This window comes from Schistocerca piceifrons, chromosome 2, assembly GCF_021461385.2.
Source record: "Schistocerca piceifrons isolate TAMUIC-IGC-003096 chromosome 2, iqSchPice1.1, whole genome shotgun sequence".
Lineage (NCBI taxonomy): Eukaryota > Metazoa > Arthropoda > Insecta > Orthoptera > Acrididae > Schistocerca > Schistocerca piceifrons.
In genome coordinates, this window is record NC_060139.1 from 1044895721 (window position 1) to 1044912410 (window position 16690).

General features: G+C 41.5%; 1 protein-coding gene across 3 annotated transcripts in view; it reads right to left on the reverse strand.

Moving 5' to 3' along the window:
• Positions 1-2283: 2283 nt before the first annotated feature.
• The window catches only part of LOC124777167, a 614765-nt gene continuing 600358 nt past the window's right edge, over positions 2284-16690 (reverse strand). For 2 of the 3 annotated variants that reach the window (XM_047252474.1, XM_047252477.1), the window contains exons 9-10: positions 9653-9901; positions 2284-3839 (exon numbers count right to left, since the gene is read on the reverse strand). In XM_047252474.1, the coding sequence (XP_047108430.1) occupies positions 3727-3839; positions 9653-9901 (362 nt within the window). In that variant the 3' untranslated portion in view covers positions 2284-3726. Of the gene's footprint in view, positions 3840-9617; positions 9902-16690 lie in introns of all 3 variants that reach the window. The other variant, XM_047252476.1, reaches the window with a different exon arrangement.

Here is a 16690-nt window from a genome sequence, read left to right on the forward strand (position 1 = left end):
ATATTCATGCTGTACGAAGTGCGAAGTTCGCTTACTTTTAGTTTTTGAAAGAGACAATAAAAATATTCACGATGACGACACTCCAGTATGGACATAATAAGCATAAAAGCCTAGAGTATATAACTTTAAACTAAAGACACGGTCAGTAAAACTTAAGAAAATATGGTCTCTCGTACATCTTTATATGTGAACCCCAACCAAATACCGTCTGTGTGTTATCTAAATAAATTATATTGATGTCTACAAATAGCTGAAGACATAATTTTGTGCAGTGGCAACAGCTCACTATCATTTTGTTGAAAATATTACAGGCTGCTGGTTTTGAGTTTACTTTCTTCTTCTGGTGGGGAACCATAAAGAATCTATTCTGGTATCGTATTGTCTAATGTTGTGTTCAAGCACTTAGCTCAAATTTCACTCTGGCCAAAAACATAAATTTGGCTTTTATCTTCAGGTAGTTGTTAATGAAATAATCAGTAGTAACTAAAAATAGAAGCATTATCCCTCGAGTACCATATAAGTGCCATGGAATTTTTGAACTAATATGCATTATCTTCCTATTTATGGACTTAAGGTACCACATAAAAGGGGAACACAGTGATCTTTGAAAACAACTTATTCGATTGTAAAGCAGTCTGATTTCCAAGATAAAATTTTGATTATATAATTTTATTATTTCGGCTTATTTTTTCAAGTGAAAACTATTCAGAGATGACCAAGACTGCTCTAATACAAAGTTAATTTTATTTTGTTTAATGTAATTAGAAGGTTTATCAATTTTGTAGCTACATATTAGTTTTCACTTCTCTTTGTACAAATTTGACTTAATTGTTTCAGCTTCGAATGCGGAGTGTAATATGCTAGTTCATTATTCTTAAATAGCTATCATAACACGCTACTGATTCTAGACTTCAGCTCGTTTTAGGTTGTCATGTAAATTTTTATTTTCCGTTTTTAATATTGCTTTTATTTACTTTCTTTGGAAAACTAGTTTTTTAATTAAAATTATCGCAAGTGTTGCCACAATCTTCATATCAATCTGCATCGTTCCTCTGAAACAAACTGTTCCGTTATTAATTAAAGCTACTGCTTGCTGTGTTTAGTACAGCAAAGTATTTGCGATGATCGGATATGTCTCACATTCATTAGATATTATGTGCATCAGAAACGGTGAACACTGAGCAGCAGTAGTTCGACAGAATGAGGTTTGTTCTTGAGAAACGCCAACTGGAGTGTGACAATGTGTGACAATAATACCATGTATGTAAAGAACGAACCTTCTGTTTCCTACACCTTTTTCATTTTGTTCTCTGCCTTCCATAAAGAATGTGCGACTATTTGACAACTTTTTTTTTTTTAACCTCTTCATCTCAGAGTAGCACTTGCAACCTACGTCCTCAATTATTTGCTTGACGTATTCCAATCTCTGTCTTCCTCTACAGTTTTTGCCCTCTACAGCTCCCTCTAGTACCATGGAAGTCATTCCCTCAAGTCTTAGCAGATGTCCTATCATCCTGTCCCTTCTCCTTATCAGTGTTTTCCACATATTCCTTTCCTCTCCGATTCTGCGTAGAACCTCCTCATTCCTTACCTTATCAGTCCACCTAATTTTCAACATTCGTCTATAGCACCACATCTCAAATGCTTCGATTCTCTTCTGTTCCGGTTTTCCCACAGTCCATGTTTCACTACCATACAATGCTGTACTCCAGACGTACATCCTCAGAAATTTCTTCCTCAAATTAAGGCCGGTATTTGATATTAGTAGACTTCTCTTGGCCAGAAATGCCTTTTGTGCCATAGCGAGTCTGCTTTTGATGTCCTCCTTGCTCCGTCCGTCATTGGTTATTTTACTGCCTAGGTAGCAGAATTCCTTAACTTCATTGACTTCGTGACCATCAATCCTGATGTTAAGTTTCTCGCTGTTCTCATTTCTACTACTTCTCATTACCTTCGTCTTTCTCCGATTTACTCTCAAACCATACTGTGTTCTCATTAGACTGTTCATTCCGTTCAGCAGATCATTTAATTCTTCTTCACTTTCACTCAGGATAGCAATGTCATCAGCGAATCGTATCATTGATATTCTTTCACCTTGTAATTTAATTCCACTCCTGAACCTTTCTTTTATTTCCATCATTGCTTCCTCGATGTACAGATTTGACAACTATAGGTAGCAATAAATGCTTTACGAGAATACGCTGTGTGGCGAAAATACAGACAGGGAAGAGGTTGTGGGTAAAGCTTATTGGTTGAGGAAATAAAAACACAGAGACAACTGTATTAATTCCATCACCATTTTATTGCATGCTCTTACAAAATTTTGATAAAATACAGAAGGAACACATTAAGACGTACACATTACTCAGTCATGCTCTTCACTTTCGCAGTTTACTTAGGCGAGGCGCGCCGTAAGGCACATCGGGACGTTTCGCTCGCATGCGGTCACACGCGTTCAGAAACCTGCTCTCATCCTCCAAACACTTCTGCTAGCCTGTATCTGAACACTGCCACTTGATTTTGCTCTCGAAATTCGTCCAAGGCATATCATCGCATCGGACAAATCTCTGTTCACCTTCCAGAAAAGCACATTTCTTTTTTACAAATTAGAAAAGCAAACCCATCGATTGTCTTCGTTCGCTACACAGCATGTTTACATCGAGACAAGCGCACCCCCGCAAGCAACGCAAAAGATGAAAACAAACAAATCAATCATAAAAGGGGACAAATTTACAAGCAGACACTCAAAAAATGGCAAATCACATTCACAAACCTTTCATACGGGGTACGGTATTTACAAAGGATAAACACTACAAAACATACCGAAAACTAAGCAAAAACATTGTGGTTATTGCACAAAGGGGCCTATTATTAAAAATAAATTTAGTATTTAGAAATATTACACATTCTGAAACAGATGGTTCCGTTCAGAACAATACAATATAATTGCTACATAGTGTTTCTTTTCGAACAAAAGAAACCAGAGTACATAAGTTTTTCCATTGTACCAGCGAATCGACATCTCCACATTTGTTCTGGACAAAATGCAGAACGATTCGTATAGTATTTTACTCAAAAGACTTACTGGTTGAGTATTTCGCAATTAATATCATTATAAATAGGAAATAAGATACAAAATTATTACGCTGAAGTACGAGAGAATTAAAAACAAACTGATCATAGTCATAACGTGTACATAACTGTGTCACCTCTAGCTGATATCAACGCCTGAAGAACAAAAGACCACTTATCATACTCTTTTTTTATAGTGGTCTCGCGAGCCATACACAACTTTTAAATAATAATTACACATCCTTCGATTCGCAACAACAAGGCACTCCATTCGGCGACGTAGCTCCGTCGGAATGTATGGGTCGTGTGGGAACAGGCGGTAAAGCGGGGGAATGTTAACTGCTGATGCGCAACAGCAACGAAACCCGCTCAGCCGTCGGTTCCGAAGCGAGGAGACACTTGTCTCTCTCTCTTGAAGCAGTCTTTGACACACTTAGAATTCACGCACAAGAAAACCACATGGCCCCTCCGCGCACCGGACAAGTTTCCGGCTTCAATCAGGATATAACAGTCAGTCGACGGCCGCGCTAGTGGCGACAGCCTGGTAACGAAGAGTGATAACAGACGCAACAAAGTGAGAACAAGAAATGCAGGGGCGCCTATTTAGACGAGCAGCGCTCGCTCGCGGCGGTGTTTTTCTTGTGGGAGGGTCCTTCAGTCCCAGTCGCCGACGAACATGGCTCTCGGCGTCGGTGGGATGTAGGCTCTCGTCGGGATAGGCAGGCGGCCGTATATGTGGTTGTAAGGCGACTCTAGCGCCTCAGAGTCTGCAACAGAAACACGAGCAGCGTTATAGCACAGTTGCAGGAAGAGGCAGTCGTATTACACAGCAAATGAGTACAGTGTTTCATCCCCTCCTGTTCTCTCCTTATCATTCTGAACAAATAAGTTATCTGTTGACAAGAAAATTTCCCTCTACCTCGTTCCACTGTTTTTCATACTGAGCATCGACATTTCTTGCGCATTCACTACAACTGAGCTTTTCAAAACTCATATTGTTCTTAGTATTCAGCTACCCTCGTCTAACAGTTGCACCTCAAACTTTCCATAGAAAAATTTTCGTATTTTTATATTGTTCTAGTTAAGAATACTTCTATTTCGTACTGCTTTCATAAAAAGGTATCAGCTATTAGTTAAACAAATGTCAGATGCTGAGAGCCATAAGGGGCCAAGACACAAACACGGAGTTTCGAGAAAAATAGATGTTTGTGAAAATCAAATTTACAGGCAAACCACCACTCTTATAGATTTAACTTGTTATTTAACCAAGTCACAACACCCTATATCTCCTATAAAAATAATATACCCACTTTATGTTACGAAACTTTAATTAATGTTTAGGATTATTATTATTAATGTTAATACACAAAATTTTCATAAGTAATCTAGCATCAACAATGTCATTTTCACTGTTGCATGGTTTGCAATTTAAGTGAAACTAGATTCAGGACGTAAAGAACAGATACTAAACACATTATACACCCAATCCTGACCTCTTCCAACACTTCATAGTTCTCCATATCATCATTTTCATTAACAACATTCTTCTGATTGAGGTTCAGATAAAACTGTCTGTTCACCTCAGGCATGAAATCCAGTAGTTTTGTTAAGTCCGTCTGTTTTAAATTTAATCTAGTGGTTTTGTTAAGTCTTCATGTTTGAAGGTTTGTGTTTGCCTTCCAGCTATGTATTTGGGCACTAGATTTTGCAAGGTATATATAAAATGTGGGGAACTGACATAGTGTTATCTCCCTCGATGCAGCGTGAAGAAAATGGTGACTTCACACGACCCCAATAAAGAATATGTTACTTTAAACAGCAATTCATGGCAACCTGTTGAAAACTTCATCGTTATAAAATTTCTGGAATGTGCATTGTCACCAGGAATATCAACTTTTGGTTTGGTGGTGAGGTCGGTAATACTCATAAAGGTTTCCAAATTCTTAGCGTCCATTGTACACACTTTAATGCTGAAACCATGGAACGTGACGCAGTGGTAATGGCATTCCTTCAGGTGCTTCAAGCTTTTATGAAGAAATAGGGTTCAGTGTAGCCAGGGAGAGTTCCTACAGCAATGAAAATTTATGCTTTGGACCAATATGGAAGTGAATATCAGAGAAATAAGTGAGATAGCTTTTCACAAATACACATATATACCAGTATAGCGGTACAACAGAGTAACACTGATTCACCGTAAGATAAACAGATGTCAGGAGCATACATACATGCTACAATCGCAAAACCGATAACAGTGTGCTTCAGGCCCTTATGGTTCTCAGCACCTCGTTTCCTTCTTAGTCACATTTTTCTTACTCGCGGGATGCATGTAAAGCAATTCCTTATTGCTTGGGCAGATTCACATGACTGGACACATTAAAAAGGTACTTTTTTTTTAACAATTGTTTTATAAAGAGAGGATACTGCCTATTTGTCTTTCATTGCAACATTTACGGGCTGGCATTCAGGTATAGCTTTATATTAACCAATACCAACTATGATATTTGTTTACTGCGGTGTTTGTTCGCCAGAGAGGTGGTGGAGAAACAAAATAAACAGGAAGGAGAGGAACAGTTAAACAAGACGATTAAGAAATTGCAAATGTCTTTTTGGAAATGAATGACAGATTATAGCAAATAAAAAGAACATGCAGTTTAAGAAAGTTGATACGAATTAAAAAAAGAACTGCAAATATATAGAGAGACACCGAAAGGAAAAATTTGTAACTGTAGTTGGATGTTAAGTTACAGCCGCGTGAAGGATTTTCAACATTTCCATCTGAATAAAACATAATGTACAGGTAAATGAAACGGATCGGATGTTATGGAATAACGTAGAATGAATGTAAAATGAAAATATTTTGTCGAGACCTAGTAACACCTTCCCACAACATTTAGAGACCTTTGTCGTGCCATTTTATAATAGTTATTACTGATTCTTCAGTGGTAGTTATGTTACTAGTTACTACTTCCTTCCCGGTTTCAGTCCTCGTAATTACTTGAGGAAACTGTTCACGTTGTATGAGATCCAGCTTATATGTTCCTGTATATTTGCTGATTTCTGCTGCAGTGCACAGACTACTCAGTTCAATACTCGGATAATTTTGAATTCTCATCCCTGAAGAAGACATATTTTATACAGTTTAGTAGACTGATACCTTGCAGTATTAACATGCATGTACCTCTATGGTATACCCTCTCCATGCATATTATTTTCTTTATTGTCTCTTGCTCCACCCAAAAAATTAATTTAAATTTCTTACACATAGTCATATTTAATTTTGCCGCTGCCGTATTAGTAGACAGTCAGTGCGTGAATGTTAGACACAAAGTGACCGACAGAAGAAACACAAACCTTTGAGTTAATTGTAGGAAAAGGAGTAGATAAAAAGAGATCACATAAATGAAAACCCCAGTAACCATAGATTGGACATATGCAAAACAGACGTGCGTAAAGAACCATTTACCAGAACATATATTTGAAAGGTGACACAAAAGTAAGCAAGTATATTCAGGACGAATTATGTATGTGACTTTCTTACTGTTCCCTCGTAAATCAGATTCCCTTTATCAGAAGAAAATCTGGAGTAGAACTGAAAATTAAAGTAAGAACATACATATACACAGAACATATTTTAAATTCTGATAGAAGTGCAGATACTGAAATAAGTATTTTACAAAATTTGAAGAAATAGTTTTGTAAATTATTAGTGTTAGTAATTGTGTCGGAAAATGTGTCTTAGTATACTCAATTCCCAGCAAAAAACAGTTTATATTTCGGAACTTAACTAAAGAATAAACGTACCATCCGTATAATTATTTGGTTACAGATTGCCTTTATGATAAATTCCTTCTCATTAGTTCACGTCACTTATTAACAGATGTTTAGTGTTTTTCCTTTCGTTACGGCTGTGTACGGAATGAGCAATGTTATTTTCTGCCCCGTCCGCGATTCTTCTGAACCCATCTATAGTTGTCATTAATGAACACAGCACGTTGGTTATACAACAGCTGATTGCGTTAAAATTATCAGTGTCCCATATTTAACGCGCCCATTGAGTCTTATGTACGTAAACAGCGTTATCTTCAGTACTTTCCTGACCCCAACACGGTATTATTGGATCTGTGCAGTGACTGAAATCCCCATTCGCTTGAGGAAACTAACGTCGTGAATGTTCGGTTAGGCCATGGCTTTCCATTCCAGTGGGACCCACGAAACGGGACCACGAACTACAGGGAGTGCCACCTCACCTCTGCTACCATGAAAATTTTTAATCTATTCATTGCTTTCAACGCTTTTTGCTGCAGTTTGTCATTCATTAAAAAAAAAAAAAGAGAGACAGAGAGTTCGACAATGTAAAACGGTGCAAGGTGTTCGAAATTCTTAGGAAATAAATGTAAGCTATAGGTATAAACAGGCAATATACAATATTTACAAGAGTCAAGGAGGGACAGATAATGAATAAAAGCCCAGAAAAGAAGTGATCGGTTATATAGAGAGTACCGTATATCGCCGCTACTGTTCAATCTGTACGTCAAACAGCGATGACGGAAATAATAGACAGGTTGGGGAGTGGCATTAAAATCCAGGATTGAACGATATCAACGTGCAGATTCAATGATGGCATTGTTACTGTTAATGAGACTTGGGAGGAATTGCAGAACCTGTTGAATGGAACGAACAGTCTAAAGATGTGCACTGAGAATAAATCGAAAGACGAAAGCAGCGAGAAGTAGCAGAAATGAGATTAACGATCGATAAACACCAAAATTAGAGATCGAGAAGAAGATGAAACAAATGAATTCTACTAGCTAGGAAGTAAAATAATGTACAATGGATGAAGCAAGGAAATAAAAAGTAAATTAGCAGGGGCAAAGAACTCATTCTTGGCCAGTAGATGACTGATATTGTCAAACATCGCTATTAACTTCGGAGAATGTTCGTTCAGATTAGAGCATTGTATTGAAGTGAATCATGGATTGTGGGAAAAGCAGAAAAGAGGAGGCTCGGAATGTGTGAGCCGTTGTAGTATAGAAGGATGCTCTAAATTAGGTGGACTGATAAGATAAGAAATGAGTAACTTTTCCAGAGAATCGGCGAGGAAAGAAATATATGGAGCTGACAGGAAGAAAGATCTGAATGAAAGCACACGTGTTATCAAGGAATAACTTTCCTGGTACTAGAGGGAGCTGTAGAGGTAAAGACTGTAGGGGAAGAGGAGAGATTCTAATATATACAGAGGGGTCCAAAAAAATGTATCCACAGTTTAAAAGTCAATCACTTGCAAACTGATTCACGGAGTTGTCTCATTTTTGGTGAAAGTGTAGCTTAAAGTCCAACTTAAAGATATCACTGTAGGTGTTCGAAATGGTCACCATTAACATCCACACACAAACGATGCCGCCGAACTGCAGCACGAACTACTGACTGCAACGTGTTCAGCTGGATATTTGCACATGAATGTACGATGGATTCTCGAAGTCCATCCAATGTGCGTGGCTTTTGTCGATAAACGACGTCCTTTAGTGTTCCCCACAGGTAAAATTCCAGAAGAGTTAGGTCCGGGGAACGTGGTAGATACTCCACAGCACCTCTACGGCCTTACCCTCTTCCTGGTATATTTTCGTCGAGATACGCCCTAACAAGAGTTTGGTAGTGGGCTGGGGCACCACCTTGTTGAAAGTAAACTCTTCCGTCTCCATACAAGTCTGATGGCAGGTAAAATGGATGTCTGAAGCTTCTTAAAGTACACCTCACCGGTAACTGTGCCGTCAATGAAGGATGGCCCAATCAAGCTACGGTAAGACAACCCACACCACACATTTACTCCTAGCAAATTCACGGCTTTGTCTACATGGACGTTCGGATTTTCGGCCCAGTAGATGCAATTGTGGCGATTTACTGTACCATTGAGTTTGAACTGTGCCTCATCAGACCACACAATCATCTGTACTCCATTCTACGATCTGGGTCGTCCTCGTTCATTGCGTGTAGCAACCGTTTGATATTTCGCCATTGCCGTTGCACCTCATTAATGCTTTCGTACTTAAAATACCACTTCAAAACTGACTTCCTTTCATCGAACGTAAGCCTTGCGCCAGCCATATTTACTCGAGTAACTAGGTGCAACTAAGAACAAAACACTGACTATCTGGCGACTGTCATCTGACAAAACAAAACAACGCAATACATCGCATGTGTGGCGATTGCCGGAACTAGAAACTATTACACTAGCAAAGATGAGACAACTCCGTCAATTAGTTTGCCAGTTACGGACTTTTAAATAGTGGATACATTTTTTTGGACCCCCCTGTAGAACAAATGAAGACGTTGGTTGAAAATGCTACTCTGAGATGAAGAGGTTGGCACAGGAGAGGAATTCGATGCGGGTCGCACCAGACCAGTCAGAAGAGTGGTGGGGCAAAAGTAAAGTATAGTTTTTGTCCGTCCCCCCCCCCCCCCCCCCCCCCGGGTCTTGGGTGCTTTGTCGCGAGTTAGTAGGAGCTCAGAAGGAGAGCGAGAGAGACAGAGAGAGGCATGCGTGTTACCGTAGCGGCAGCGGCTTTGACGAGTGCATACACACCCATGCCGCTGTCGAAGGAGCGCGCGTGCCACATGGTGGGCGGCGGGTGGTGGCCGTGGTGCGGGTGGTGGTTGTGGTGGTGCTGGTGGTAGATGGCCTGCTGCGCCTGCACGTGCGCCTGCGGCGGGAAGGCGGCGAAGCGGCCCACCACCGACGGCGGGGGCGGCGGCGCCGCCTCCTTGGGCGGCGGCACGCGTGACGTCACGAATTTGGGCACACGTGCGCGCAGCCCGCAGTAGTACGGGTCATCTGCAACAAGAGAACACCACCTTGTAAGTACGAGTTCACAGCAGCTGCCTAATAGCTTCTCACTCTAGAATGGTTAGGTTCTTTAACAGCTGTTAAACCGAGTAATGATAAACCTGTGTCTCATCAAAAGTATCCAGACATATGTTATTAGACATTAATATGGAGTGTGTCCATTCTTCGCCTGTATGATGGCTTTGCTGGGGACAGTATGAGTGAGGTGTGTGAATGTCTGTGGAGGAATAGCAGCCCATTTTTTCTCAAGACCCGAAACCAAAGAAGGTAGTGATGTTGGGCACAGGGTCTTGAGCGAAGTCGACGTACTAACCCATCCCAAAGATGTTCCATTGAGTTCAGGTCGGGACTTTTGCAGGTCATCCCATTTCAGAAATGTTACTGTCCACAAAATATTATGCTACTTTAGGACAGGTTACACTTTCATGCCGATACAATGTCGTCTCCTAACTATTCCGCTACTGTATGCAGTACATATTCTGCAAAATGTGTCCATACCCTTACGTATTTAGCCTTCTCATAACCGCAATATGGAGACCACACACTAACCACGAGCCGCGCGGGATTAGGCGAGCGGTCTAAGGCGCTGCAGTCATGGACTGTGCGGCTGGTCCCGGCGGAGGTTCGAGTCCTCCCTCGGGCATGGGTGCGTGTGTTTGTCCTTAGGATAATTTAGGTTAAGTAGTGTGTAAGCTTAGGGACTGATGACCTTAGCAGTTAAGTCCCATCAGATTTCACACACACACACACACACACACACACACACACACACACACACTAAACACGAGAAACACCCACATACCTAATCCCATCCATACTTCACTGCTGACAAGACATATGAAAACTGTTACGAACTCCAGGAGTTCAACATTTCAAAACTCTTCCATCGCACTGCCACAGGGTGTAGAGTGATTCATCACTCCAGATCTTTCCAGTCATCTACTGTCCGCTTGCTACTATCCCTACACGGATTGTGCAACCTGGGCTGCTCATAGCACTTTGGAGTGATTCCTTCCACCGATTTCATGTAAATGTGTACAGCCATCGTCCGCAATGCATAACGGTCCCTGTCCATCAGTGCATAAGGTGTGCCTGGTGCCGTTCAGCTGTGGCTGTTCCATCGCATCTGTCTCGTCTTGGAAACGGGAAGATATAACCGCAGCTAAACCACTTCACAGTCACATCACCAGCAGTTGACTTAGGCAGCTTCACAAACATTGCTATGTCCGTGATGGGCTTGTTACAGATGTAACATCCGAAGACTAATCCACGTTCCAAGTCACTGAGTTTTCCTGCCGGATGCAGTCTGCTATTACTGCTTCTCTACTGACAACGCAATACTCTCCACTATCTTTTATACTGATAGGTCTGCCTCTCAAGAAATCTACCCGTCAGTTGCGAGTTATATATCGGTGTCTGGATACTTTTGCTCGGACAGAGTACATCCTTTGGCTGTACGTCATGCTGGCTAGTGCCGGACAGGAGATTGGTTTACAGTAACCAACGAAAAGAACACAAGATGATGATTTTTGTCCCTGTTGCAACAGCTAATTCAATTCTAGGGGCATTTAAGGTTGGCACGTGACATATTTAATTCTGACGATCTTAAATCATCGACTCTAACATACTTAGGTATGACAAGGGTGGCTGTGACCAACCTTTGAGGTAGCGCGTCATTCGATAATAATTTCGTTATCACCCGAATGAAAATTGATTAGCTTCTTCTTCTTCTTCTTCTACTTCAAGTGCGAACACTTCTACTTCAAGTGCGAACATTTCAGGATGGGTTTTACCATGACAGTTAACAATATCTATTGAAACTCTATGTTTACTGTTACTAATCACAATTTTTAACATTTCCAACAAGTTTTTCAGAGTTTTAAACCCGAATCATGAGGAATATGTGGGTTAATATAAGTATGTGTTACGTGTACGACTTTGGAGTAACTGTCCACTTCCAGAAGACAAAAACGAAATACTATTTTAGTACATGGCTCGAATTTTGTGGAGGACTTTGATTCCTAATATAAACAAAAATATAAATATAGAAATACCTCCAGTGGTCACAGGCTCCGGTTTCTATCGTGTTTGCATTACACACACTTCGTAAACACTTAAGTACGCGAATAGGGCATCTAGACTTTAATAAGTGCAAAGAATACACAAAGTAATAATGTTGTCATCAGTCACAAAAAACATAACACTATTTTAGTGCAAATCTGAAAGTATTATAGAGGTCTTTGGTTGCAAAATGTTTTAAATAATATAAACAGATCCGCTAACAAGTTGACAGGGAGTGCCGAAAATGATGGTTTCGATATGGCATATTCATTTGACGTTGAGCTGCCATTACATGGTGATGATCAAGATAATACACATTTTTTTAAATTTTGTTATCTTATTATATTAATTCTCCATTGATATTACAAGACTACTGGAAATAAGCCATCCGCAAAGAAAAAACTGTAGAATTCGAAAAGTTTCTGAGGGCACTTTTCGATTAGTACGTGGTAATGAGAAAAGTATTGTCATTGATTGTAGCACATGAAATCATGATTTGTAACAAATGCAAAACAGAAGCGACAGTCATGTATGTCAGTGATGCAACTCGCAAAGAGGTTCCAGAGTGGGACAGTTCGCTCCAGATCGGTTCATCCGAGTCAGCACCCGGCCAGCTGACAAATACAGTTGTCGACTTTTTATTAGAAAATTCTGAAGAGAACTTTTGCAGAGTCCGCACACGTCAGTAATGCTGCCATATGCGCTTTGGTGACATCTTAGTTGCAGGCGTGAGGAGTGGTTAGCATATCTTTGTAATGTTTCTGCTGCATGTTGTTTTTGGTCTAGTCGCAGAAACTGGGTATCTGTTTACGCAGGATTCTGTTATTATTTTTCTGGGCTAATGCAATTCCCATAGCTGTCGCCGTTACTACATCATCTATTGGGCCACACACATGTTATTATTCTTTAACGTATGCGTATTTATCAATGCAAGACAAAAATGAAGACTTGGCCAGCATTTAGCTGGACAGGGTGTGCAAAGAGCACAGCCCAACATTCCCCGCCAGCGGTCGCAAACACTCTGCTGGTATGCGAACTGTTTGTGTGAGAGTTTGAAGATATTTCACTCGCTCGTAATCAGCTTGAGATATAGCTGCTTCTACAAAATAACTTTCTCTACAACACGAGCGCTGACTGGGAACCACGATGGTACACCCACACTGCAGCGACCACCCGCAATCGATTGGGTTTCTGGTTAACAGCAGTTACCACTGCGGGAGGTCTCCATTTGCAGTGTCTGACACGTGCGCCGCCTCAGCAACAGCACGCGATCTTCAAAAGGTGCCGCCTGCAGCAGGCAACAGAGTAATGGTACACACATACAAGTGTGTTACGTGTCTGTGTCGTAGCTCTGCCCGCTAATAACGTATTTCTTTGATATCTTCAACAGCAAATTACTCTTTAGCTGCAGAAACGTGACACTAGAATTCAACAGTACAGTAGAGTCTTGCCTATCGTGACAATTAATAACGAAGCGGAATTAGGGCTGTTACGGTCGTCTACACAAAAGGGAAGAAAAACATAAGACAGTCGGTATTTAACGATCGGCCGATTCGAGAGCTATTGTGTGCCGGAGAAGCAATAAATTGCGCTCTCCTTTTATTGCTCTTGCGAAGCGGCTACGCGGATTAATCTTGCAGCGAACGGCAGACGCAAAATGGAAAAAAAAAGAAGCGAGCAACGTAATCGGTCTCCACAGTTTGGCGAGTCCCGATTGGTGCGCCTACACCCCGGGCGCTGTCGTACCACTGTGCGTAATAACTGGTTCTGGTCCCGACGTGCGAACGGTGACAGGCTAATGGGCCGCACACTCTGAATTCTGCATCTGAGATGAGGCTCCGAACAGAGAGCTCCCAGATATAGAGGGGGTAATTGGCGAGCATGGCGAATAAATTTTTCGCGTGTATTGATGCGTTCTGGCTGACGGTAGGGAGCCTTGTTCAATGGCCATGATGATGAAGTTGTCGACGGTGGACAATGGGCGTTAGCTGATTAAGCCAGGGAAAATCGCTGGACGAATAACATCTTATTATCACCGCTGTTGCCATGATACTACACAAACTGCCAATATTCCAGCCTTATACGACTTTTCGAGTAAACCAGGCTTCTTATAATGCTTTTGAACGAAAGTCATTGTCCTGACGTAACTTTTACAGCACACTAAAAAAAAAGAAAATACATAAAATTATTCAAGCAGTTGTCTCCAAGAAATAGTGGCAATTACGAAGACCCCTAGTGAAACAGTAGCCTATGAGGATCGCAGGCACTAAAGAAAAGTGAAAACTCAACGAAGTAGGAAGAGGCGGATGGAGACAAGAGACTCGCTTTCCTTCCTTGCTTGGGGACGCTGTCAAACAGAATTGCGAGGCTGCTTGGAAAAGGCAACATGAAAACCGCCTTCCGACCATCGCCTGAAACGAAAGACTTTCTCGGCCGTCGAGACACCCATTAAAACTTAACCTACCAGGGATATACAGCATTCCTTGTGAATGGGACCGCCATTACATCGGCGCTTCATCTCGAAACGCTACGTGGAACATATCAGCCGAGTACGACTTGGACACACAGAGAAATGATCGTCAGCAGAGCATAACATATACGAAGATCACACTTTCGATTTTGTGAACAGCAAGTTAATATGCCGAGCAAGCGGTTATCGGGACAGCATTGTAAAGGAGTCTGTAGAAATAAAGATGCACGAGAACATCGTCGGCAGCGGCGATTGTTACCAGCTTAGTTCGGCTTGGAATCCCGCGGTAACTGCAGTAGAACAAGATACGTAAAAGAAACACTGAAAAAAATGTTTGCACTCAATTCTCTAAAAAGAGAAAAGTACGCTCTTGCCCGTCAGGGGAGAGAATGAAATGTTCAAAAAAAAACTCAACACTACGCCATATGAAGGTGTTTTAGACACTGGTCGAAACGCCGCGGTATCTTATTAACGCTACCATCATACTGGAAACACGAGAAAGTCTACATTCTCACATACAACTACAAGGAATTTCTATTACCAGGGAACTGTGCAGTCCGGTAGTCATAAGACAATAAGGTTTCCTTCCACGATGAAAAACATAGAGATCATCGGTTGCGAAGAAGATGCGACACTAAACGCATCCGATTGCGCGATGACTGTTACCAATTTTTATTACCAGCAATTTTAAGGTAATGCTGGTTATGTAATAAAGCACACCAATCGTGCTCTGTAGCACGTATCTGCCGTGTATTGCGTGATTCAAGCCACGAGATGGGTTAAGTGAGCCTTAAGTGAACAGCACCTGCTGCTTGTGCAAGTATTTACTCGTAACGAGTGTGCAAATGTGTGTGAATTCCTAAGGGACCAAACTGCTGAGGTCATCGGTCCCTACACTTACACACTACTTAAATTAACTTAAATCAACTTATGCTAAGAACAAAACGCACACCAATGCCCGAGCGAAGACTCGAACCTCCGGCGGGAGGGGCAGCGCAATCCATGACATGACGCCTCAAACCACGCGGCCACTCCGCGCGGTTACTCGTAACAGTTTGGAGTTTAATACAGCAGGGAATACTTGTCATTGTAATGGGGATCTTCGTCTTTATTCTGAATGACCGTTTAATTTCCTTACTTATGAGTCTTTGGTTATAAACCAAACAAAGCCTTCCTTTATAGTTGGTACACACTGAAGAAGTGTGGCTGTTTTCTCCCTTGATGAAATCTAAGAAACTGTTCTACGTGGTCTGCCAAAACGGCTATGGGCCGTTCGCGCACGGCAAAGCTCTTATTACATTCCACGTAAGTATTCTCCAGACAAGGACACCATCTCCGACATAAACAGTACCCTCCTTTTTAACCATTCTTGGTTCAAATGTCTCTGAACACTATGGGGCTTGACATCTGAGGTCATCAGTTCCCTAGACTTAGAACTACTTAAACCTAACTAACCTAAGGACATCACATACATCCATGCCCGAGGCACTATTCGAAACTGGGACGGTGGCAGCACCGCGGTTCCGGACTGAAATGCCTTGACCGCTCGGCCGGCTGAACCATTCTTGCACTGAATTTATCAACAAGACTATCTCGCACGTTCTACTGTCCAGTCATAATGTTCCGTAATCAATGGTATTTTCTGTATCACGTGATATTCAGTTAGCAGAGGCATTCATACGGTATGATACCACTCTACGCCGTAGCGACGAGGTGGTTTTGCAGAAGACGACAGCCTACATATTGTCGCTTCCCAGCACAGAAGCCTATCATCCAAACTCTGTTGACAATGACATTTTATCATCATGGAGGTGGCCCTAATACAGCCACTAGTCTCTGACTCTTGACACAATCGACCATCGGAAGGCCAGTGTCTAAACCTTCATGGATATGGAGTGCCTTATAGTCTGGACCTGAGGACTATTACCTTTCCCTAAAACTTCTGAAACCTAGCAGTCATAACCAAGAAGTAAAGGAGGCAGATATGAGTTAACTGGCAGTCGACACCGTGGTCATTAGTGACGTAGTCAGTCGAATGTCTGACGACTGCCACAGTCACATATCATATTGTAATCCCTCCAAAATGTCAACACTCCCCACGTGAGTTGCTCATCAATATAGATCACCTGTGATTACCTAATTCACCGTGCATGAGTGTTAGGTTATTCCTTGAGCGTGTTAGTTCCAACCTCTCAAGTGCTCCCTTTCTGCGTCCGTGTATGTACCATACTAATTAGTGCATAGCG